The 23102-nt window shown below is 47.2% G+C and overlaps 1 protein-coding gene across 1 annotated transcript in view; it reads right to left on the minus strand.

Moving 5' to 3' along the window:
- Nucleotides 1–5815: 5815 nt before the first annotated feature.
- Igfbp2 (insulin-like growth factor binding protein 2, 36kDa) overlaps nucleotides 5816–23102 on the minus strand; it is a gene marked incomplete in the record, with an annotated part of 27865 nt that continues 10578 nt past the window's right edge. The window contains 3 exon segments of the mRNA XM_013519997.1: nucleotides 5816–6301; nucleotides 9024–9164; nucleotides 9876–10105. Of these exon segments, the coding sequence (XP_013375451.1) occupies nucleotides 6137–6301; nucleotides 9024–9164; nucleotides 9876–10105 (536 nt within the window).

The following is a 23102-nucleotide window of genomic DNA, read 5'->3' on the forward strand; positions in this document are numbered from 1 at the left end:
CCACCACTGTAATGACCATTACTATTATTACTGTCATTTTGTCTCAGCGATCGTTATTAAATACGACATCCCTCAACACATGAGTCTCTTCCCCTTAGAAAGGGGGTTAAGAAAGACATTTTTAAACTGGGCGCGGTGGCGCACGCCTGTAATCCCAGCACTCAGGAGGCTGAGGCAGGAGGATCGTTGCAAGTTCGAGGCCAGCCTGAGCTATAAAGTGAGCTCAAGTTCAGCCTGAACTGCATAGCAAGACCCTGTCTCAAAAAGACAAGAAAAAAAAGAAAGGCATTTTTAGAATGTTCCCCAGTTGCCTATTCCAGTGCCCTGGAAGTTCTTCATTCCTGAGAACCTTCAGCCAGGATTCTACTTCCAGCTCCGACCCAGCCCCCATTGCTGTATGTGCCCAGTGGAGGGAAAGCTAGTAACCCTCGGCCTTCCGCCACACCCTCTTTCTGCCTGTCTCCCTGTAGCTCCCCTTTCTTCCCCGGGCTTTTCTCTGGGTTCTTTTATGGCCCATCTTCATTCACAGAGCCTAGAGCAGACCCTGAAAGCATCCCACTGCTGGCACCCACAGGCCTCCCAGGCCATCAGCACAGCCGAGCGGATGCAGATGGTGGCATCTCCACTCTGCCCAGCTGAGCAATGAAGCCCTCAGGAGCCCTGGTATCCCGCTCTGTGTCACGTGGCAAGTGAAGCCATGGGGTGCCCCTGCCTTGCTAAGGGGGTTCACCGTTCTCTAGACACACATCCCTCTGGGGTGACTCAAACTCTTCAGGTTTTCTCCAGTTCAGAGTAACTGGTCCAGGGGCCTGGGGATTTAGCTCAGTGGCACAACGCCTGCCTGGCAAGCACAACATCATGAGTTCGATTCCTGGTACCAGGAAAAAAAAAAAAACAGAGTAACTGGTCCAGCCCAAGAGGCCCGCGCACGTTTCAGATGCCCAGTCACCGGCCCCTGCCTTCAGTGCCTAACAGTGAAGGTAAAGATAGAGTGTGTGAGGGCTGCAGTGGGATGTGCGGGGAGGGGACAGAGTCAGGGCACAGGAAAAGGACGCATGAAAGGCTCACTGCAACCTGCTGCTGGACTGACTCTTCTGTCTCCATTGGAGATGCTCCACCTGAAACAGCCCACACAAACCTGGAGCCGGTGTGAAGAAGGATTCTTCTCCTAGAGACTCCTCTGTGGGGCTCGTCAGCCTCCAGGCCTCACAACCTGAGCCCACCCCACCATTCCCTCATTCTGGTCTCCTTCTACCTTTATCACCCTCATCCATAGCCTCCTATGCAGAGCCCACAGCCATTTAGCAATCTGTCTCTGGGCTACTCCATTCCTCACCCACCGCCATACAACTCATAGTCAGGGCACAATGAGGCACCTTGAGGATCATAGGATCTGCCTGGAGTGTTTGTAGGCTGGCGCCTGGGATTTGCTGGTCCCCACCCTCTCCCAACCCTGCGGGTGGTAGCTGGCCTCAGGCCAGTGGCCTTGTTTATCCTCCTCAGCTCTCTCGGCCTTTGTCTCCAACCACTTATGGAACACTCTGAGCCTTGGGACCGTAGTGGGTTCCACATCCAACAATCTGAAAATCCCATTGCACCTGTATCCTACTACCGCGCTGAGAAAAATGGGGCAGGACACTCCAAAGTCAGCATTTTACCTAATACAGATGAAAGTCCTTGGCCTCCCATTTTATTTCTCAACCCATCAGCCTTCCCACAGCTCTACCTTCAGCCTCTACTGGGGCTCACCTGCTTGACAGCATCTCAGGCCTGCGTAAGCCTCTCCTTCCAACATGGTCTCTCCTGGCCAGCACTGCTGAGCCCTTCCAAGCAAAGATCCTGTGCGCTGACATCACCAGATTGCCTAGGCTCTGTAGGCTCCGGTCCTGCCCAAGAAGCACACCCCAGGGCCGCCGACTGGATTCCCTCTTTCCTCCATCCCAGTCCATCTTCCTCTGCACTGGGGAAAGAAGGACAGAGGTCAACAATAGCTTCTAGATAAAAGTGATGGGACTCAATCATGAACTGGACAGTAGAACAGGGATGAGGAAAAACAAAAGGGCGTCTTCTCTACCGAGAGTCCCCTAAAAAAATTAAACCCTATGTGTACCCATCCTGTAAGCTCAGGTACCTTGCCTCTCTTATCATTGTATCTTTGTTATCTAAGCCAGACCCCAGGCATCAGCCCTGACTCCTCACTTAACCCCACATTAATAAGCCAGCAAATCCTAGGAGTCAGAGACTTTATTGACAGTCCTCCAACCTGACCCTTCTCTCCATCCCCCAGGCTTAGTTCAGGCCTTGGTCACATCTCGCTGGAGAGCTGCAAATCCTCCTGCTGGGACACCCCGCTTCAACCCTCCCTTTGGTACCTTGTTCTCCATACTCAACAGATAGATACATTTTGATGACGATGAAGATAAGACAGATAGACAGATAGTAGATAAAGATAGATGATAGATAGATTAGATAGATAGATAGATAGATAGATAGATAGATAGATAGATATTGATAGATAGTGTGTGTGTGTGTGTGTGTGGTGCTGGAGCTTGAACCCAGGGCTTCATGCATGTTAAGCAAGTGCTCTACCACTGAATTACATCCTCAGCCAGCCTTTTTATTTTATTGTATTGTATTTTATTATTTTATTTAATGATAGAATGTAGCCAAGCTGCCCAGGCTGTCCTCTAATTTGCAATCCTCCTACCTCAGCCTCTCAAGTAGCTGGGATTATACAGGGGTGTGCCACAACACCATGCATTTTTACAGTTCACTGCCCAAACTCAAACCCAGTCATGCTCATCCTTGGTCTAAATTCTTTTCTTGGTTTCCTCCAGCTCTTGGTGCAGAGTTTAAATTCTTGCTGAAGGGCCCCTTTACAGGTTCTTCAGCTGCATCTCACTTTCTGCCTTTAATCTCGGGCGGGTCTCCAGGTTCCCTGCCCATCTCAGGTCTGAAGGTTTGCACATGTTCCATCTGTCTGAACTCCATCACCTACCCTCTCCACACACACACCTGAACCTTTCCCCTCAGATCTACCGCTACCTTACGTGGCTGCTTTCGCACACCCAGATGCCTTGTAGTAGCCCTGAGTGCCCCCTGGAGGGCGCGGTACGTTTCATGTGCTGGTTCTCTCTGGTTTAGGCTGTTTTCCTCCGGAGCGGTGTCAGCCTTGAAAGACAAAGGCCAAGATCTTTTTCATCTCCACATCCAAATACTTGTCACTGCCGAGCCCAGGACCCTGAAAATTACATTTCAGCAGCCTCTAGTATACAACAGAAAAGATTTCATGTTCACAAAGGAACTGTTTCAGATACAAATTATCCCAGTGTTTAAAGATGAAGCCAGTGAGATTTATAAAGCTTATAAATATGTCCAAAATCACAGAACTCTCAGTAGTAAGTGTCAGACATATTTAACAGATCAAGTAACTACAATGGGATTCTCCACATCCGGAGGGTATAAGGAAAGGACCAGCTTCCTGGGCCTGTTGACCAGTGTAGCCACACAGGGCCTCAGGCTTTTTGTACTGCTTTTATGTCACTGTCTTGAAATTTTGTAATTTCTGAACAAGGGGCTCCATGTTTTCATTTTGCCCTGGCCCTTTTGCATCAAGTCACCAGCCCTACATAAGACTCACACAGAAAGGGCTGGAGGTATAGTTCAGCAGCACGGTGCCAGCCTGGCAATCGAAAGGTCCTGAGTTCAATTCCTGACACCAAAAAAAAAAAAAAAATTAAGGAATATAAGAATCACAAGGGAGGTATATTTAAATGAAGATGCTGTCTGTTTCTTAAGAGGCAGCCCCAGGAATCTTTCTTCAGTTTTGTAGATTCTTGGACCCTCTCTCAGACCTCTTGCATTAGGAGCTTGAGTCTGCCCCTGAAAAACAGACTCCAAAGCTAGTCACTGCTTGCTTGTAATCCCAGCCAGTTGTGAGGCTGATGCAGGAGGATCACAAATTCTAGGCTGGCCTGAGCAAATTAGCAAGAATTTGTCTCAAAATAAAAAATAACAAAAAAATAAAAAATAACAATGCTGGCCTAACATAATAAGGAGTGAGGGAACAAGGGAGAGAGCGAGACCTTTTTTTTCTGAGAGGGAGACTTTTAGAGAGATTCTAAAGCCCCAGCTCAACTGCAGTTCCCCCATGCTACCACATGGTAGCAGTACAGCCTTGGTGTTCGAAATTGTCAGGCTTTAACTTTAGAAGCTTGGTCAGTTCCAGGTGAGAGATCTGTGGGCCACCATGGAGATCCCTGTCCTGCCTAGCCTTGTGCCTACATGGACAAGTTACAGCTCTAGGTCCCACGACACACCATGTAGTGTGGTCTTGAAGTCAGATCCACCACAAGCAGAGAGGAGCCCAGTGCAGAATGTTCTGGAAAGGACCTATGCCAGGTGGCAGCCTTGGCCCTGTGAGACTCCAAGCCACCTTGTACAGGGCTTGAGCTTTCAAGGTACTACACATCTGCAGTCCCACAGGTCCCCACCCTGTCCTTCAGGCCGGAAGCATCTCATAGCCAGAGGAGGAAACCGTGGCTGGGGAAAGAGGTGACATAGCTGGCAATGACAGGGTGAAGGGCAGCAGAGCCGGATGCCAATGTCCTGACTAGCATTTGCCTTGCCTCTGCCCTGGCTCTACATCAGAGTGCCTTGGAAAACAGAGAACCCCTCCTGGGCTGCTCCGACGCCAGTAGACCAGGGCGCAGAGGACGAGCCGCCAGCATGAGCTCTAGTGTTAGCCATGACTGGGCGCACTAGGCCCAGCCCCTGCTGCTGCCACTCTTTATAGAAGCTGAGGGGACAGAAGGATGCCACATCCCACATAGGGGCTGCTGTTCTTTCAGTTCCCGTCCCCGCTCCAGGCTCTCCAAGCTTCCAGGCGTGCTTCTACCCCGAGTCCTGGCCAGCGAAATCTGGGCACCTCTAGGGTCATTTTCCTCCCTTGTAAGATGAAACTAATAAAAGTACTTTTTTTTAATGAATCATGATTAACTGAACTAACATGTAGTGAATTTCATGGCCTGCTGCAGCCTGAATTCAGCCTTCCTGGCAAGCATCCAACTGCAGGTTTTTTGCACTCCAGGTAAGCTCATCTCCTACCTTCCAAGGGCCCCAAGTGTCCCCCCAGCCTCTCCAGACCAGCTAGATGGAAAGGGTACTGGGCGAGGCCACTGTGGCTGCAGGGTTTCAGACTGCAGACGCCAAGAGGGGGTAAGGGAAAGTGATAGAGCTCTGATACAGTTCATTTAAGAAACAGCACTGATACTGTGACTCAGTCTTCAGTATCAGTCTGTGTCCCCTTGTGCCTAAACAGCCCGTGGTATCCATTTGACATGTGCTGGTCTGAGTACCAGCTATTTGGACCCCTCAGGAAGCAGCTGCAGAATTCTCAGGGTGACACCCTTGTGGTGAAAGAGCCAGTCAACAGACCATGCCCTGGCCTTCGGGGCTGCCGTGAAACCTCTCTAAGAGGGGCTTCCTTTATCTGATGTTTCCCCAGGGCTATCTCGCATTGCAGTGTCATCAGGATGTGGCAGCAAGGACAACAGCCTTATGCTCTCCCTCTCCCCCACCACCACCCCTCTTGCTCCTGTGAGGACCAGCCAGGGGCTGATGGGGACGGGACACCTCATCTGGGCATGCCAGTGGGGACACTGGACACCGACCTGGCTGCAGCAGGAGGCCCTTTCTCCCGTCCATCTTTCTTGTTCCCATTTACGACAGAAGACTTGGCCAGGCAAGCTGGGCAGAAGATGGCTCAGCAAGACCCTTTCCCACGGGGCCCCAAAGACTCGAGCAGGACCACACATTTTATTTTTCCTTCCTTTAATCTTAAGCAAAAGAGACATGGGGTTCAAAAATAAAAATTTCTTTTACCCCCCCAAACCTTTACCCAGCTCCCCCAGTGCAACCCCCTTCTTCCCCAGGGAAGCAAGGAAGCAGGGGGTGTGGGCATCTCCAGCTGGGGAGGGGGAAGGCAGGGGCGGTGCCCAGCTTGGTGCTGGTCTCTCTCCAAATATAAATACATGTGTCGAAACTCCTAGGAAATCCTCCACACCAGCCACTCCAGCTCTCTGGGTTCCTCCTGGCGTTTGGAGGGGGCGGGGGCCAGGCACCGGCTGGCTGTGGTTTACTGCACGTGCTGAGCCTGCACCCCGCCAGCCTCCTGCTGCTCATTGTAGAAGAGATGGCACTCCGGGTCCCCCCGGATGGTGGGGGCTCCCTGGATCAGCTTCCCGGTGTTGGGGTTCACACACCAGCACTCCCCACGTTGCCCATTCAGAGACATCTTGCACTGAGGAGAAAGAAGAGGAGACTCAACTGAAGGATGCCCCACAGCCACCCGATGTCCTCCTCTCTGTGGGGGGTTGACAACATACATGGAGCAGGCACTGCCCTTCTCAACCTCCAACGTGCACTGGGAATCTGGTTAAAAATGCAGATTCCCATTCAGTAGGTCAAGGTGGACCTGAACTTCATAGCTAACAAGCTCCAAAGTGATGCTTACGCTGCAGTGCAGGAATAGCGCCTGTTGGACACGTCCAGAGACAAAGACTGGTTCTACCCTCAAGGAGATCCCATCAGCTGGGGCACGTAGTATACTGGAGTTTAGCCACAGTGTGTGGAGAAAACCAAATGCCAGAATATAGTGTATGCCGGCACTGTGTAAGCAATATACACGCCGACCACTCAGTTTATATTCAACAAAACATATTCAAACAATTCTCTCCTTGTAAATTAGGTACCATTATTATCCCCACTTTAGGGATGATGAAACGGAAGCCTAGACTGGTTAAATAACTCCTCCAAAGTCACGTAGCTAGTAAGAAGCAGAGGTGAGATCCAAATCCAGGCATTCCCAGTCTAGGATTCCCTGCCGTTCTCCATAAGCTAACTAACCATTATTGCAAACTGTTTTAGTTGACAGAGGGTAGCCTGTGTTTTCTTTAGAAAAGACTGCCATTTCTTCCGAGCTCCAAATGAAGTCACTGGCTTACGCCTGAAGGGTAGACATTCAAACTGTTTTAACGCTGATGTTCACGGGGCTCTATGGTTGTCACCCAAAATGTCCCCCGCAAAGCTAGGTTGAAGGCTTCGTTGCCAGCTAATGGGCTTTTTGAAAGAATTAGATTATGACTCTTGATGAGCTCATGAGATCATTAGTTTGTTTGCATTATTGGGAGATGATGGAAACAGGAGGTGTAGCCAAGTTGATCCAAGCAGATCATGCAGGTGTGACCTGGGGACTACATCTGGTCCTCTTTCTGGTCCTCACTCCTGCTTTGCTTCCTGGTACCACCACGCCCTTCTCCCGTGATAGTTTATCTCACCGCAGGTCCACAGCAATGAAACCAACCATGTACTGATTCTTCTGAAACCACAAGACAAAATAGATCTTCCCTTCTTTAGGCTAATTATCTCAGGTGTTTCTTCAGTGACAAATAGCTGATACAAGGGGCAAAATGTTTGCAGGTGAAGGAGGTGGGGGAGTGAGACCCTCCAGGGATTAGCAGAATGCTATATCCCCTATACCCCAACTGCTGGCTTCACACACCCATCCTTTGTTTTTAGGTCAATGCTGACTGCCACTGGGATCACCCAGGGAGCTTCATTCATTCATTCATTTATTCATTCATTCCAATTCATTTTTGCAGTACTGGGGATTGACCCAGGGATTTTACATTGAACGATTATATCCCCAGTCCTTTCTGAAAGGAACCAAGCCTTCAATGCAACGAGCCTCGAGGGGCATTTTAGATAACAACCATGATGTCCTTCTGAACATCAGTCCAGCATTTAAACAGTTTGTATGTCTACACTCCAAATGTAAGCCAGTGACTTCATCTGAGTCTTGCTAAGTTACCCGGACTGGGCTTGAGCTTGCAATCCTCCTGCCTCAGCTTCCCAGTGTTCTGAGTTTACAGGCCACATCACATCCAGCTTCCTAGGGAGCATTTTAAAATCCTGCTGACAAAAACAACTCCAGACCTACAAAATCTAAATCTTTGGGGGTAAACCCTGGGTCCATATTGTTAAACTCCCAGACAGTCCCAGTGTGCAGCCAAGGCTGAGCGCCTCTGCTTGCAAACGGAATGACAGCTAGAAACCACACTTCTCTCCCTCTCCCTCCCATGAGAAATGCACATGTGCTTCTCCCTCTGTAAAGGACAAGGTGGAGGAAGCGAAGGGTAGGGCACGTAAGACATGAGTGATCAACGCTTAATCAAGTTTATGGCTATGAGAAAAACAATCTTAAAAGGAAAATACCGCAATTGCACACCGATCATTAAAGTGCGTATGAACAGAGAGGAAGCACTCTGGGCAAAGGGTTCCGAGGGTTAACCTTCTTTAACTTTCCCCAGAGCACTTAATTAGAAACAATGTTCTGGTACCATTTTTACAAATGCTCTCCATGATGTTTCTCCATCCTCATTTCTCACCTCCCTGAGGTATCTCAAAACCAGAGTGGCTGCTTGCCCAATGGTTTCAACTGGTGATTCTCACGATGTGGTTCATGGAGCTTGTTAGAAATGCAAGCTCCTGATCCCCACCTGCCACACTGAATGGCAGTCTCTGAGAGTGGGCTCAGGAGTTGACTTCAGGTGATTCTAGTCCTCAGTACGTGATGAGATGCCTTGGTTGAAGGCAATGGCAATGAACCTATGGCACGTGTGCCACAGTGGACTGTTTGTATCCCTGAAAGCTCTGAAAGCTTCGCCGTCACTGATGTAAGGGCTCTTATCCTGGAGGCTCCCTCCCTCCCAAACTGGGTACCAAGCACCACTGCCAGGAGGCTAAGCGTGGACTCCACCCTGAACTGCCTGAGGCCAGGGTGGGAAGCCCCACCCTCACTGGCCTCACAGCTGGCATGGCCACCCCCCGTGGTCACAGAAACCTGGTCTCCACTCAGCTCTCAAGCCTCAGAGGATTACAGGCAGGTGGGGTAGGAGCCTGGCAAGCCAGCACCTGGGGTGAAAGAGGAAGCCGCTCTGGCCCAGGTTGGTACCTACACTCACCTGTTTGAGGTTGTACAGGCCATGCTTGTCACAGTTGGGGATGTGCAAGGAGTAGAGATGCTCCAGGGGACCTCGATCATCTGGAAGGCGCATAGTGGAGATCCGCTCCAAGACCTGGTCCAATTCCTGCTGGCAGGGGGTCTGCAGGAGGGGACACTTGCAGTAAGAATGAGTCCACAAAGCACTAGCACTGGACGCTGCCTCAGAAAGCAGCACATCTGGGGGAAGGGACTTTCCCAATGGGGACTACCACATGGCTGGTAGCTATGACCAGTGACAACCAATCCCGTGACCTCCCCATGCCCAACCCACCCTTAAAGAAAATCATATGAATGGGGCTTTTCACTTCTTTCCTCCATCTGTGACAATGGCCTTAATGGATGAAAATGTGCTCTACCTACAAATACCTAATCCAATGGCTGTCTCTAGAGTGTCCACATGGCATGGCCCAAGCTCCATTCCCTGCCATTAACCCAACCAGGGCCAAGAACCAAGACAGCAAAGCTCAGCTGAGGAGACAAAAGGAGGACAGGACAGCCCAGTGAGGGGAGCACACCACCACAAGGATGAGCAAGCTTCCTCTTCCTTTCTGGGACTCATTTCCTTTGCCTATGTCTCAAGCCAAAGGGAAATGCTTAAGTTTTAGAAGGAAGAGACTTCAAGAAACCCTATGTCCAGTCCATTTCACAACCAGCAGTCCTGAATGGCCTAAAGATTACTGACTATGTTGGTGGTAGCACTAGGAACAGAAGTGTGTTACCAATAGGTTGCACATGGGCTATAGTGGGGTGCCCACCCCAATTGTGAGATCCCCTTCCATGCCCACCTACAACCACATCTGACTCCACTGACCCTGGCAGGTGGTGGCCGCAGCTTCTTGGACTCTTCCAGGCTGAGGTGGTTTTTTCCACCTTTGCCCATCTGCCGGTGCTGCTCGGTGACTTTCTCCCGGAAGACGGCCAGCTCCTTCATGCCTGACTTGAGGGGCTTCCGGCCAGCACCGCCTCCACCTCCCAACATGTTCATGGTTCCGTCCACATGATTCTCGCCCAGGCTTCCCTCAGAGTGGTCATCACCATTGTCTGCAGAAAGGAAAGAAGAGCTCTAGGGCCTGTTCCCTGGGAGACGGGCTCCCTTGGGCTCCTGATGCTGGGGGAGGTGGAGACAACTAACGACGAGAATGAGATGACAAACATCTACTAAATGCCAACTTCGAGCCAGGACCCACACTCAGCAATTTATGCAGACTATCCATTTCAATTTCACGGGAGCTCTTAAGTGAGGACTACTGGCACCCTCCCCCAACTTTTCCAGATGGAAAGGAGGCTCACAGGGGCAATCACTAGGCCAAGTTACAACCCTGCTAACTGATGTGTCCATGATCGGAACCCAGGCTGTGTAGTCCAGGAAAATGACAGGAACACTTCTACTCTGCCCCGATCCGCTAAGGCTTGGCAGAGCAGAGGAGCACAAAAGGCCAATGGCCCTGCAAGCCCCTTAACATGGGGTAGAATTAGGTCCTTTCTGGAGGCCATCAGTACCTCTCAGATTCAGCTACCACTCAGGCCAAATTCAATTTCTTCATTATTTATGGTCTAAAAGGTGTACATTAGGTTTTGTTTGGTTTTATTTTAGTGCCACAAAGATTACTGAGCCATGGCATGCCTGGCAAGGGAAGGTAAGATAGAGTGTTGCATTGCCAGCCACAACTGGTCTGCAGCACTCCACTCTTTCACCTTCATTTGCCAATCTGCCTGTGCCAAGAAGTTCCCATGGTGCTTTGCTCCTGGGCTGCTCAATCACTATACCTTACTGACTCTTCTGTGTCCAAGTCTACAGTATCTCTGCATTGCACCCCATCCCCGCTACACTGAGAGTCCTAAGTACTGCTTCTCCCAGGACATGAAGCCTTATCGAGATGTCTGCCTAAGAAGCATCCATTAAGTGCCTTTAGACCTTCTTAAACCTACTGTGTGCCCAGCCCAGGTGCAGAGGACCTTGAGAGAGCCCCCAGATACCACAGACATGTCCAGCTGGGGATGGTGAGAGGAATGGGTCATATGGTCCACTTGTAGCCAAGCAGATGAGTCCCAGCATTCTCTACAAGAGTGAAGAGTCAAACAGCCCAGCCCCAGCCACTTGTAGACACGTGCATTGCAGAGTGAACCAAGCCCCAGAGTCCACTGCCCATGACCACCAAACTATAGCAGATTCCAACAAAACTGAGGCAGGTGCAAAGCAGATATTTTTCATCAAATCATACATTTTCTCTTCCACGTTAATGAACCTTCAAAAATGTAGCAGTCCCAATCACAAAACGGAATGGCTCTTAAAGTCTGTCTACACACATGGGTTTGTGGCGAAGCACCCAGCACATGTGGTCCCTTCTGAACTTAGGTACATGGTGGTAGGCTCCAGGGTCCCTCTCCCGAGCAGTGTCATTCGGTGGAAAGCTCTACACTTACTGTACAAGGAGAGCTATAGTGGCCCAAGTTGTGATCAATGTGCTGTTTGGTTAAGGGAAAGTGGGAGTACCTCTTCTATACGTAGCATTGATTCAACAGAGACTGCCCTTCCCCTCCCCTTCCAACTAGGCTTCTCACTGGCTACACCAGCACCCAGGGTATCACTGCTGGCTGAAGGGCACAAACTCATGTGAAATCCCAGCTCTGCCACTTCTCTAGCCCCTGAGTTTCCCTGCAAATCGCCTCTCTATGCCCCTGCCTTCTTCAACAGAAATGGTTGCATAGTAATAGCTCCTTCTTCACACAACTACTGAAGAATGTTGCAGATAAAGCAGTTAAAATATAACTTGGAACAGAAAGTCTATCCACGCTGCTGGAGGTAATCACCTGGTGACAATGACAGTAGAGATGATGACTGTCCCTGTTATCTGCTCCCTCTGCAATGTAGAATCTGACCAGCAACCCAGAAGCAAAGAAAACAAGACACTGAGCATCAAAATGGCTGTCACTACGACTTTTTCCACTGAAGACTAGGGAGGAACCTTGAGGGTACATGTCACCCTTGCTCCAGTAAGCCTGGCTTCTGGATGTCTGTTGTTCAAGGTCACCAGAGAATAAAATAAAATCAACAAAACTAAAAGAAGAAAAAATGCACATGGACAGTAGTAAGAAGTATCAAAGGAATAGGGAAAAGGAGGACGATAAAAAACCGAACATAAGAACTCTAGGAACATTTTGTGCATGGCAAACAATTCCACATTCACCCAAGACCCCTGTGTTTTACACCCCAAAGCAAGAATTATATTGAAGGTGATAACTTTCAGACATTATAAAGGGGACAGGATCAAGAATTCAGCACTAAAAAGATTTCTATCCAAAATTATTAAAATTTAGAAAAGCAAGACTTGAAAATGTAAACATTCTAAACCCCCTGAAACCTGAAAATTCTTCTATTAGAATGGCTATTTCCCCAGGGCTGCTGGGTACCCTGAATTTCCCCATAAATCAAGCTCAAGATTAAATCCTGTTCTAGCTGCCTCAGAAACACCACAGGGAAGTAAGTCAAAGGTTCAGTGACTGCATCCTGGCTGGGGAGGGGTCCTGTGCCACCAACTTTCAGTCAGACCCAGCTCTCTCTCTTCTCATCCATTCTGCTCTTCCTTTCTTTCCTTGTGGTGGGGAACAGCAGAAATTCAAAGACCACCAGTAGATTTAGTTACCCTATTCAGCAGCCTCTATTGGGTCAGCAGACCCTATTCATCACTCCATCATGGTACAGATTTCCTCTGTGCCACCAGATCTATGAAAGGTCACCCCTTGGCCCAACCATGAAGATCACCACCCCTTCCTTCTTCAGATGGCTGAGGGAGAAAGAAAGGCCCAGCAAAGTCTGGGGTCAGGCTAAACCTAGAAACTAAACAGGACCATGCAGATGCTGGCCTGGGGTGGAGGGACTCACCCCCACTCACTCGTTCCCACTCCTTCCTCAATTCCAGACCTGCTTCTCTGCATCTGGACTTGGGCCGCAAGTTCCATGCCTCTCCCCCACGGGAGAAGAGAACAGGTGATTAGTGAAGCCCTCGGCCAGAATGGACCTTCCCAGCCATCCAGGGCCAAAGTAAAAAAGACAAAACAGGAACTTTGAATTGTCCCTGCCTAAGCACGGTGCCCTCGAGGTCTCTCTTGGTATCATCCTTTCGCTTCTCACAGTGCCCTGCCCAGCTGGCTTCCTACCAACAGAAGCAGGAGGAATTACTGGAGACCTCCACCCCACTTCCAGGCTGGAGACTATGTTCTGCTGATATGATAAAGATGAGGGCTCTGTGGAATCTGCTGGTGCAACACACCACCCCCACTTCTGGAACCTTCCACAGCGCAGGCAGGAGCCTGTGACTCTCAGAAGCTGACTCCAAACTTTTTTGGGAAGAAGCTGTCTGCCCATTCCGAGGCTTAGGTTAAGACAGAGAGGCTCTACAATGGCTATAATTACATGTTCCCTGATGGAAGCAGCAAAGATAGTTCAAAGGTGGTTAGTACCACCTTGGAGATTCTGGGAAGGCTCCCAAACCCAGTGCCTGAAACGTGCTCTAGGGTCAAGGTTTCTCAAGCACAGCACAACCAATGGTTGGACCAGACAATGCTTTGTCACAAGGGGCTGTCCTGTGCATTACAGGACGCTGACCCGCATCCCTAGCCTCTACCACCTAATACCAGTAGCACCCTCCCAATGTGACAACTAAAATTGTCCTCACTGCCAAATGTGCGTGGGAAGCAAAAACCAAGCCTAGCTGGAGAACCTGTTCTGGAGTCAGTGGTAATCCAAAGGCTTGGCACTTCCAGACACGTAGCCTAAGTGGTTCTAGACTCCACAAAAAGCTGCTCTAGCTCTACTATATTCTCCTGCAATGGCTAAGCTCCTCCAGTACTCTCCATCCCCAGCTACACTGATCCATGGCTCCTTGGGGTGAGGTGCAGGGGTCCACCCTGGGCATGGCAGAGCACTCAGCCTATGTCCCCACTTCCCTAAGCCCTCCTGGGTACTTGTACCACAGCCAAAGAAGCATCCTGAGGTCTCAAGGTTACCTCAACATTTAACGCTCAGAAGACCCTCTGCCAACTCTGGAAATGTACCCGAGGAAAGAGAGGGGCACAGGGAACAGTAAGTGAGGCTTATGCCCGGCCTGAGGCTGCAGGCAGGGCCAACCTGCCTATCAGACACAGCAGGTACAGGGTTTTGGGAACTAGGAAATATTTTTAAATTTATTTTAAAATTTAAAAACACACTTTTAAGCTAAAAGGTATTAATATACAATATTGATATGCTTGCATTAATAAGACCATGTGATTTCAAGTGTGTAATCTGATTTTAAAATGCTTTCATGTAAAAAGCCCCCAAACACAAAAATGCCTAGGGTCCATGAACGTCGTCATCATGGGACCCTGGCTCCAAGTCCCAGGAAACAGGGGTCAACAGGCAGTTTTCTCTTAGAAGGACAGGACTGGCTTTCTGTCCTGAGATGTCCCCGACTTCTCTGAGGTGAAGGTCATTTTGTCCACTCTCACACAGGTCACCTGGATTCAAGGGTATGTTTCATTCCATTCCTTTATTGATCTCACCACTGCCAACAAACATGCCACTATGATGAGGAAATCAATGGGCCTCATTTGCTGACGCAGACCATCTTAGAGGCTGCATAGCATCCATTTCTCTCTGGAACAGGCTTTGGGACCCAAGTCCAATGGCTGTCTCTGAGCACATCTAGATGCCAAAGGCCAGGGAAGAGAAATTTTGACTGGGTTGAGATGAGAAAGGATTATAGGTTGAGCAAAGCACATATGCCATGTTACTACTATTCTTGGCTAAAGAGGTTCAAGGATGCAGGCCCTAAGTCTAAAGGCCTAAGTCTGAATTTTACCTTGTCTACTTGGCCTGCAACCCTAGGTAAGTTAGTTAAGCTCTCTTTGCCTTGATTGCTCATCTGCACAAAGAGGACAAATGGCATCCAGCTCCAGTGGGCTGCTGGGAAAATCCTACCAGATGCTGTCTGCATAGGCAGTGAGTGCTGGAGCCTAGAGCAACAGCTGGGGTTACTGTCAGCTGCTTTACCCACCACATGCACATGCACGCACCACACACACACACGCACATGCACACAGTCAGATAGGGCACCATCACAACAAGTTACCAAGTTTCTCCCATACATTCTCAGAGAGGCAACAGGGGCAATCTTCAAAAAAACATTCCAGATGTGGAACTCCAGCTAGAGATGGAATTTTCCCTCAGAGCAAAAATACCAAGCTGTACTTTTTTCTGCCTGAGAGAGCTCAGAATAATATTTATTAAGCAACCGCTTATGTACGCAGCTCTGCAGGCTACAGTACAGAGGTCACTATAAGAAATAATTCTTGGCCAGGGAGGGTGGTTCATGCTTGTAATCCCCACAGTTGGGAAGCTGAAGCAGGAAGATCACAAGTTTGAGGCCAGCCTAAGCAAGTGACTTGCTCAGTGACTGAGCAAGAGCTTGCTTGCTTCAAGATAAAAAAAAATTTTTTAAGTGTTGCAGATATAGGTCAGTGTGGAGGCCCTGGGTTCAATTCCCAGTACAAGAAAGGAAGGAAAACAGGTCAGGGTGCGGAGGAGTGAGTGTTAGTTCTTAGCAACCCAAATGGCATCGATGTACAAAGCTTCAGGCTTAAAAGTGACTGATAGGGGCCTCCAATGCCCCCCAAGACTTCTATTTATGGATGATAAGCATTAGCTCTTCTCACCTATGGAGCAACTGAGGAAATGGGCCCACAGTGAAGCAAGGCATTTCATGATTATATTCAGAAGCTCATGCTTTTCCCAAGAGAAGTAGGGAAGACAGCAGAACTGATAATCCCAGGGCCACTGAGTGAAGAACTGGGTACTGCCATCCCTGCCCTGGTTGTTGCCACTTATTTCTACCCCAGACACCTGGACACGAGAAAGACACCTGGAATGAGAGGAAATGGACCCACTGTCCCACTGAAGAGATGACAAACCTGAGCCCCAGAAGGACAGCCATCTGGATCTACCAGAGCAAATACACCCTGCTGCTATTATCCAAGGTGCATGTGCACTAAACTAAAGTCAAAAGGGATCAAAGACCTAAATATTAAAACAGGAAACACTAAATCTACTGGAAGAGAAAGTAGGTAAAAATCTTGAAGACATAGGGGTAGGCAGAGAGTTCATGAACACAAACCAAACTGCATGGGGAATATTTCAAAGAATCAACTGAGATCTTATCTTACTGAAAAGTTTTTGCACATAAAAAGAAATCACCAACAGAGTAAAAAGAAAACCCATGAATTGGGAAAAGATTTTATCCAACTGTCCCTCAGACAAAGGACTTCTATCTAGAACATGTAAAGAATTTTAAAAAACCAGGCCTCAAAATCCGAAGACCCAATTAAAAAATGGGCACTGAGATGAATATACATTTCTCAGATGAAGAAATACAAAGGGTAAATAAATATATGAAAAAAATGTTCAACATCATTTGTTATTCAAGAAATGCAAATTAAAACAACACTGAGAGTCCATCTCAGCCCAGAAAGAATGGCTATCATCAAGAAGTCAATCCATAACAAATGCTGGCAGGTCTGTGAGTAAAAACAAACTCTTTCTCCACTGTTGGGGAGAGTGTAGACTGCTGCAACCACTGTGGAAATCAGTGTAGAGATTCCTCAAAAAACTAGGATTAGAGGTCCCATTTGACCCAGCTATTCCACTTCTGGGTATTTTTCCAGAAGAATTGAAAACATCATACCACAGAGATATACGTGCACCCATGTTTATAGCAGCACAATTTTAATAGCTAAACCTTGGAGACAACCCAGTTGCCCATCAACTGAGGAATGAATACAAAAGATGTGGAATCTTTATACAATGGAGTACTACTCAGCTAAAAGAAAGATAAACTCAGGGCTTTTATAAATAAATGGATACAAGTAAAGACCATATTCATAAGTGAAATAAATCAGACCAGCATATGTAAAAACTGTATGGTCTCCTTGGTGTAAGAAACTGAAAGAGTAAATAAAATCTGAAAGGTACAATAGATATTGTGAAAGGGAAAGAAACTGCTCAAAAGGAAAGAACAACTGGGATGGGGGAAAGGAGAAAAAAAAGAAGGGAAAAATATATATACACAAGATAGCTAAGATAATTGCACTATTAATTTCTATTGGTTTACTGAAAGGAACAGTTAATGCCTAACTGATCAATCTTGCATGCCTATATCCAGTAATCTGAACTAGTTTGAAGATAACAATATGCAATATAACAACCACTGTTAAATTCCTATCATCTTGTTTTGAAATTCTGTATCATTTTTACTGTTTTTTTCTAATTCTCTTTAAAATTTAAAAAAAAAAAAAAAGGGCCAGGTATGATGGCACACACCTGTATTCCCAGTACTTGGGAGGCTCAGGCAGAAGGATCTTTGGGAGTTCAAGACCAGCCTGGGCTACAAAGTGAGCTCAAGGCCAGCCTGATTGTATAGCAAGACCCTGTCTCAAAAAGACAAAAAATAAAAAATTAAAATAATTTTTTTTAAAAGTGCACATGGCTACCCACTGTCCTCTGACCCATTCTTATTAACCTAGCCAGGAGGTCAGCTGGCTGACACCCCAGGAGAAAGAGCTTTTTTTTTTTGTAGTTTTTGTTTTTCTTCCGGTACTGGGAATCAAACTCACAACCTTGCACTTGCCAGGCAGGCGCTGTGCCACTGAGCTAAATCCCCAGGCCGAAAGAGCTTTTATCTACATCTTTGCATTAATATTCTGGTTCCCAAACTTCATTTTGGCATATCCCCTTTGTCCCAGTGGAATCTTGCCTGGTTAGGCCTTACTCACTATGTCAAATCCCTTTCAGTGGAGCCTTATTTCCTAGGCCCATGTCCTGACCTCAGTGCTCCAGTTAGAAGTCTGTGATCCCTAACTGTGGGAGCCCTTCAAGCAATCTTAACTAAACAGGCCCCAAGAATTTAAAAGCAATCCCCTAGTCTCTTGCTTGGGAGGTAAGGCATTGGTCCTTATCCAGTCCTGGTAAGAAAATACCTTTCTCCCAAACCATCACACATTTTTCTAATAGCTCAATGTGTCTCTCTGCCTTTTCTTCTATTCTGAAGAAATTCTAACCATTTTTCACTCTTCTCCATGTCACAATTATCTTGAAATCGAAGAACTGGGACACCTCAGAGATGATCTAATCCTGCACTGGCACTTTCACCATCTCCAGTGGACTTACCTTTTTCAACAGGTAATAATATTCCAGGCCCTTTCAAGAACTGTTTTCTGACTGCTGGGCCAGAGGAATGAATGCTGCCTGCTTTCCTGGTTGTACCCTGGCTAGGCACAGAACTCAATGTCACCCTCTTTGCTAATTTCTCCCAAAAATGTGCTTAACCATGACATATCTTGTGCAAACAAATATTAACCATCATCCTACCCCTCCCCAGACAACTTCTCCATTAATATCCACGACAATGAATGATTCATTAACAGATTCAAATGGGCAAAGAACACTAGCAATCAAGTGCCCTGAATTCCAGCTTTGCGGTTTATCACTCATCCATCATTTTGGCCAAATCTTTTCATTACTCTAGCTCTTTTAAATTTCTCAGTAGAATAATCCTGCTTAAATGATAGCTACTATTTAAATAGGATACAATTTCATCTTCATTCAAACTCTCATTGTGAACAAAATTAAACTTTGGAAGAAATGATGCTATTTCTTACATTGATAAATGAATGTATAATAGGCAGAAGGGCAGTGGTATCTAATCTGTAGAACAGTCAAATACTGAGTTGTAAGACATTCTTCAGTACTGTCAGTTTGGATGTCTTCTGAAGCCTAATACTGTTGTCTGCTTAAACTGTTTTTTCTTTCAGTGCTGGGAATTGAACCCAGAGCCTTGTTCATACTAGGTAAGCACTCTACCACTGCGCTAATACCCTCAGCCTGTTAATTTTTTTTCTTTAAAGGGAGCCTTGCACCAGGTGGAAGTTTGGAATAGTTTTGTGGTGGTTTGCTTTGCTCGGTTTTTGCTTATTTTCCCCTCACTTCTCAGGATCAAAGCCAGGCCCTTGCACATATTAAGCATCTACCACTGAGCCATATCTCCAGCCCACTTGTTTGCGCAGTTTTTTACGTTGCTAAATATTAAAGCTCACTGCCATCTGATGGAAGTCCCTGGACAAGACTGGATTCACCTAAATTATTTATTTTCAAATTTGGGGGGCAGGGGAGAGAAGGGAAAAACAGTGGCTCAAAAGGCCACATCGGTGCTGGGGGTTTAGCTCAGCGGCAAAAGCGCCTGCCTGGCAAGCACAAGGTCGTGAGTTCGGTTCCCGGTACCAGAGAAAAACCGAAAAAAAGAAAAAGAAAAAAAAAAAAAAAAAAAAAAAAGCCACATCTATAAGGATAAACTTGCCAACACACACAGGAAATGGTTTTGTTGGAAAAAATTGAAAATTCAAAACCAGTCCCTCTGCATGGCTGACTGCAGTCTCCAGATTCTATCTATGTGGCTACAATGTTCCATAACACAGCCATCAACAGTCTGGGACTAATCATGTCGGTCACGCTGCAGACAGATAGGGAAAGGGGGGTCTTGTTTGTTACTTTTTGTAGCTAAATTTTAACCTGAAGATCTTAGCCTCTCTGGAGAGAGCCACCACTTATATGTCCTCCCTCACCTTTTTTTCAAAAGGTCTGAGGCAACAGTCAGCACTGGCCTCTGTGCTAGAATTCTGAATGGCATGCTGGAGTGTGTGTCCTGGTGTACGCTGGCCCCCAGAACACATTCCAGCTTAGGTAATGACTTTCTCCCAGGTGGTAGACCCATCGGCCCCCTGGTGACCTTCAGCTTCATTCCAATTCCCCTCCTATTTTTCCCACCCTCTGACCCTTCCTTGTAAAGAACTGGGAGAACTTGTAGGCCAGCAGCCCAGTCACTCTCTGAGTGCCTCTTGTGGGAGGAAATGGCTCTGTGAATGTTACAGATCCACAACTCTCCTAGGCTCCTCATCCAGGGATTGTCTCGTAGCTCTCACAAGCCTATCACCTAGCTAAGTACTGAAGAGCTCAAAAAGCTGTCAAGTAGAAAGCCAAATAAGCAATGCCACTACCCTTGGAAAGTGCAAGAAAACCCCCCCAAAATGATGAAACATGAGAGAAGGGCACACACCGACCACCCAGCCATGGAATCCTCTCTATTCTTGGTAGAGTGAATTTCCTTGGAACACCAACTCTTACAAAGCCTGAGTCAAGTAATTTTGGCATGACATGAAGACTAGTGCTGGTCAGAGTGCCAAGAACTAAGATTCCCAGACTGCACCCTGACTTTACCATCCCAGGTTTCTAAGTGATGCCAGGCAGGGGCAGGGTGTTGAGCCTGGTTAGGCTTCAGTGTCCTCCTTTGAGGGTTCAGGGGTTAGACAGGGCAGTGGTTTTCAAACAAAGCTGTCTACCAGAAATCATCTCAAGAACTTGCTAAAAATAGTCCTGGGCTCAGGCCCTGAGATTCAGAAACAGCAAGCCTGGGCAAAGGCCACGGAACCCATATTTTGAACAAGATACTTCAAGCTCCAGCATTTCCAGGAGCTCCAATTCTTTATGATTCTCTCTTCTGTCTGGGTTTTCATGGAGAACTTGGTAAGGGGAAAATGCTTCATCCTTTTTTTTTTTTCAAGTGTGGCCTGGGGTTGACAAAGAAGTTCAGTGATAGCTGAGCATTTGCTTGCCAGTGTCCGGAGGCTCTGTGTTTGATCTTCAGCAAGAGCAGACATACATACTTCTCAAAGCATGCTCATATGCATAAGCTTTTCTACCCATTGGTTCACAGATTTTTAAACAATGTTCACCGTACACAGGGGGGCCCTTGGCTGGGCATCGTGCAGATTTCTAGAGCATGCCCTCATACGGCCATCTCATCTTGGGCTCCCCCTGAGTGAATAGAAACAGAGGAGCCTCTCCAGAGCCTCCCTGCCTGTGCACACTCTAAAGCACTGCTTTATAAACATCAGGGTCATTCCTGGAATCGCAAAGACCTGGGGAGGGTCAGGGCTGAGGCAGACAGCTTGAGAAAACAAAAACATGCTCAAATTCAGCCAAGGTCCTTTGAGGCTCTTCAAGCCAAACTGTCCTTGAAGAGCCAGGGAAACTAATATCAAGATGGCAAACAGCACGATCAGCTTTCACTCCTTCCCATGGGTCTCCTTGGGCTCCGCTCAGGCCATCTGGGAACCGGCAGTGACCTAGCTGCTGACAGTCCAAGTGAGCTGAGTGAGCACTGGTGCAGAGTTGGACCAGAGGTTATGGGAACGGGAAGGACGCACCTGACCTCGCAATTCTACTTGTCTCTACATGTGCACAAGACCACTTGCACAGAGATGCGCATTATAGCACTGTTCACAGTTGCAAACAACTATCAGCAACCTGACCTGCTAGCCTTTCACCAAGCGAATGGATAAGTATAATCAGCAGGGAAATCTAATGAGATGGTATACGGCATTTCAAAAGACGTGCTTTCACCTGTCTTTGTCAATGAGATTTCAAAAACCTAATATTGACAAGGAAAATGAACCATTTTATGTACATTTCCAATTTATTTTCAGAGAAAACTTGACCAATATTGGCAATCCATCACATACATGTGTAAAAATCCATTTAGCTAAGGAAGAAAATGTTAAATACTGCATGCTAGTAGACAAAATATTAACCACATGCAGTTCTGGGTGATAGGCTGGTATTATTATTATGTTGTTCTTATTACTTTTCTACATTGCTAAATTTAGGTGACTAGGCTGGGGATGTAGGCCAGTGATAGGGAGAGTGCTTACCTGGCACACGTGAGGTCCTGGGTTCAATCATCAGCAATAAATAAATAGATAAATAATCGCTTCTCACTCCACCTCCCTCTCACCTTCTGGCTGAAGCAGGGATATCAATAACCTTCAATGTCCCCAGAGCCTTACTGGCTGGAAGACAAGCTACCTCCCAACAGTGACAGGGCACACTTCAACACCACTTTCTTTGGCTAACTCAATCAAAGTCACGCGCTCACCAGCCAGGACTGCGTCATAGACTCCTCGTCATTTCTTTTCGACATGAAGAACTGGGAAATGAATCAGGAAAAAGACTCAAAAATAGTGGGAGAGGGTCAGTGAATCAAGAGAGTGTGATGAAGGAATCAAGATGACTCAGGCCAGAGAATGGAAAGCCAAGAGACAAGCTTACCCTGGCATAGCCCAAAGGGCAGGGCCACAGGTGCCAGAGTATAGTGCAATGGGCGTACCCAAGGGCCAGTAACACCCAACAGAAAGGAGACAACTGTTCTATCTCCCTAAGGTCAAGAGAGGAAACAGTTTCAAGCTAAAAGATATAGGTTAGATGTCATCCAATAGTTTCATGAGAAAGAACAAAAACAAATGACAAATTGCAGCTGAGGAGAAACAGAACAGACTTTCTCTTATATAGTTTAGGAAGAAACTTTTCAGGAGGAAGGAGGATGGACAACAGCCTCTGCGTGTCCAAAGGCTACTTGGTGAACTCAGTGAAAGACACTGCTAGACAAAACACTGGTAATTTGATTCCACTTCCTTCACAGCACCTCTGTCTAAGCCTCCAGCAAAAGGCAGTGAGCAGATCTGTGAATGCCCTTTCTTCTCTGAAAGATGGAAACTTCTTGAAGGTACGAATTGGTCTTAGCTTCTTTTCTCTTTTCTTGTGTTGCTGGGGACCGAATCTAGGGCCTCGTGCATGGCAGGGAAGCACTTTGCACTGAGCTACACCCTCAGCCCCTATTCTTAGCCTCTGTTGAGCTTTAAAACATTATATTAAAGGACAAGAAAGGAGATATGTGTGTGTGTTGATTTGCTTTTCTGGGAGGAAGATACTGTGCTTTCCTCTTGCAAGACTGAAGCAGATTCCTATCAAACTTGATAGAAAGAGAAACAAAGAAAGGAAGAAAGGAAGGGAGGGAGGGAGGAAGAGAAAAAAGGAAAGGAAAGGAAAGGAAAGGAAAGGAAAGGAAAGGAAAGGAAAGGAAAGGAAAGGAAAGGAAAGGAAAGGAAAGGAAAGGAA

The sequence above is a fragment of the Chinchilla lanigera genome, unplaced genomic scaffold, assembly GCF_000276665.1.
Source record: "Chinchilla lanigera isolate Chin_1 unplaced genomic scaffold, ChiLan1.0 scaffold00052, whole genome shotgun sequence".
Taxonomy (NCBI): Eukaryota; Metazoa; Chordata; class Mammalia; order Rodentia; family Chinchillidae; genus Chinchilla; species Chinchilla lanigera.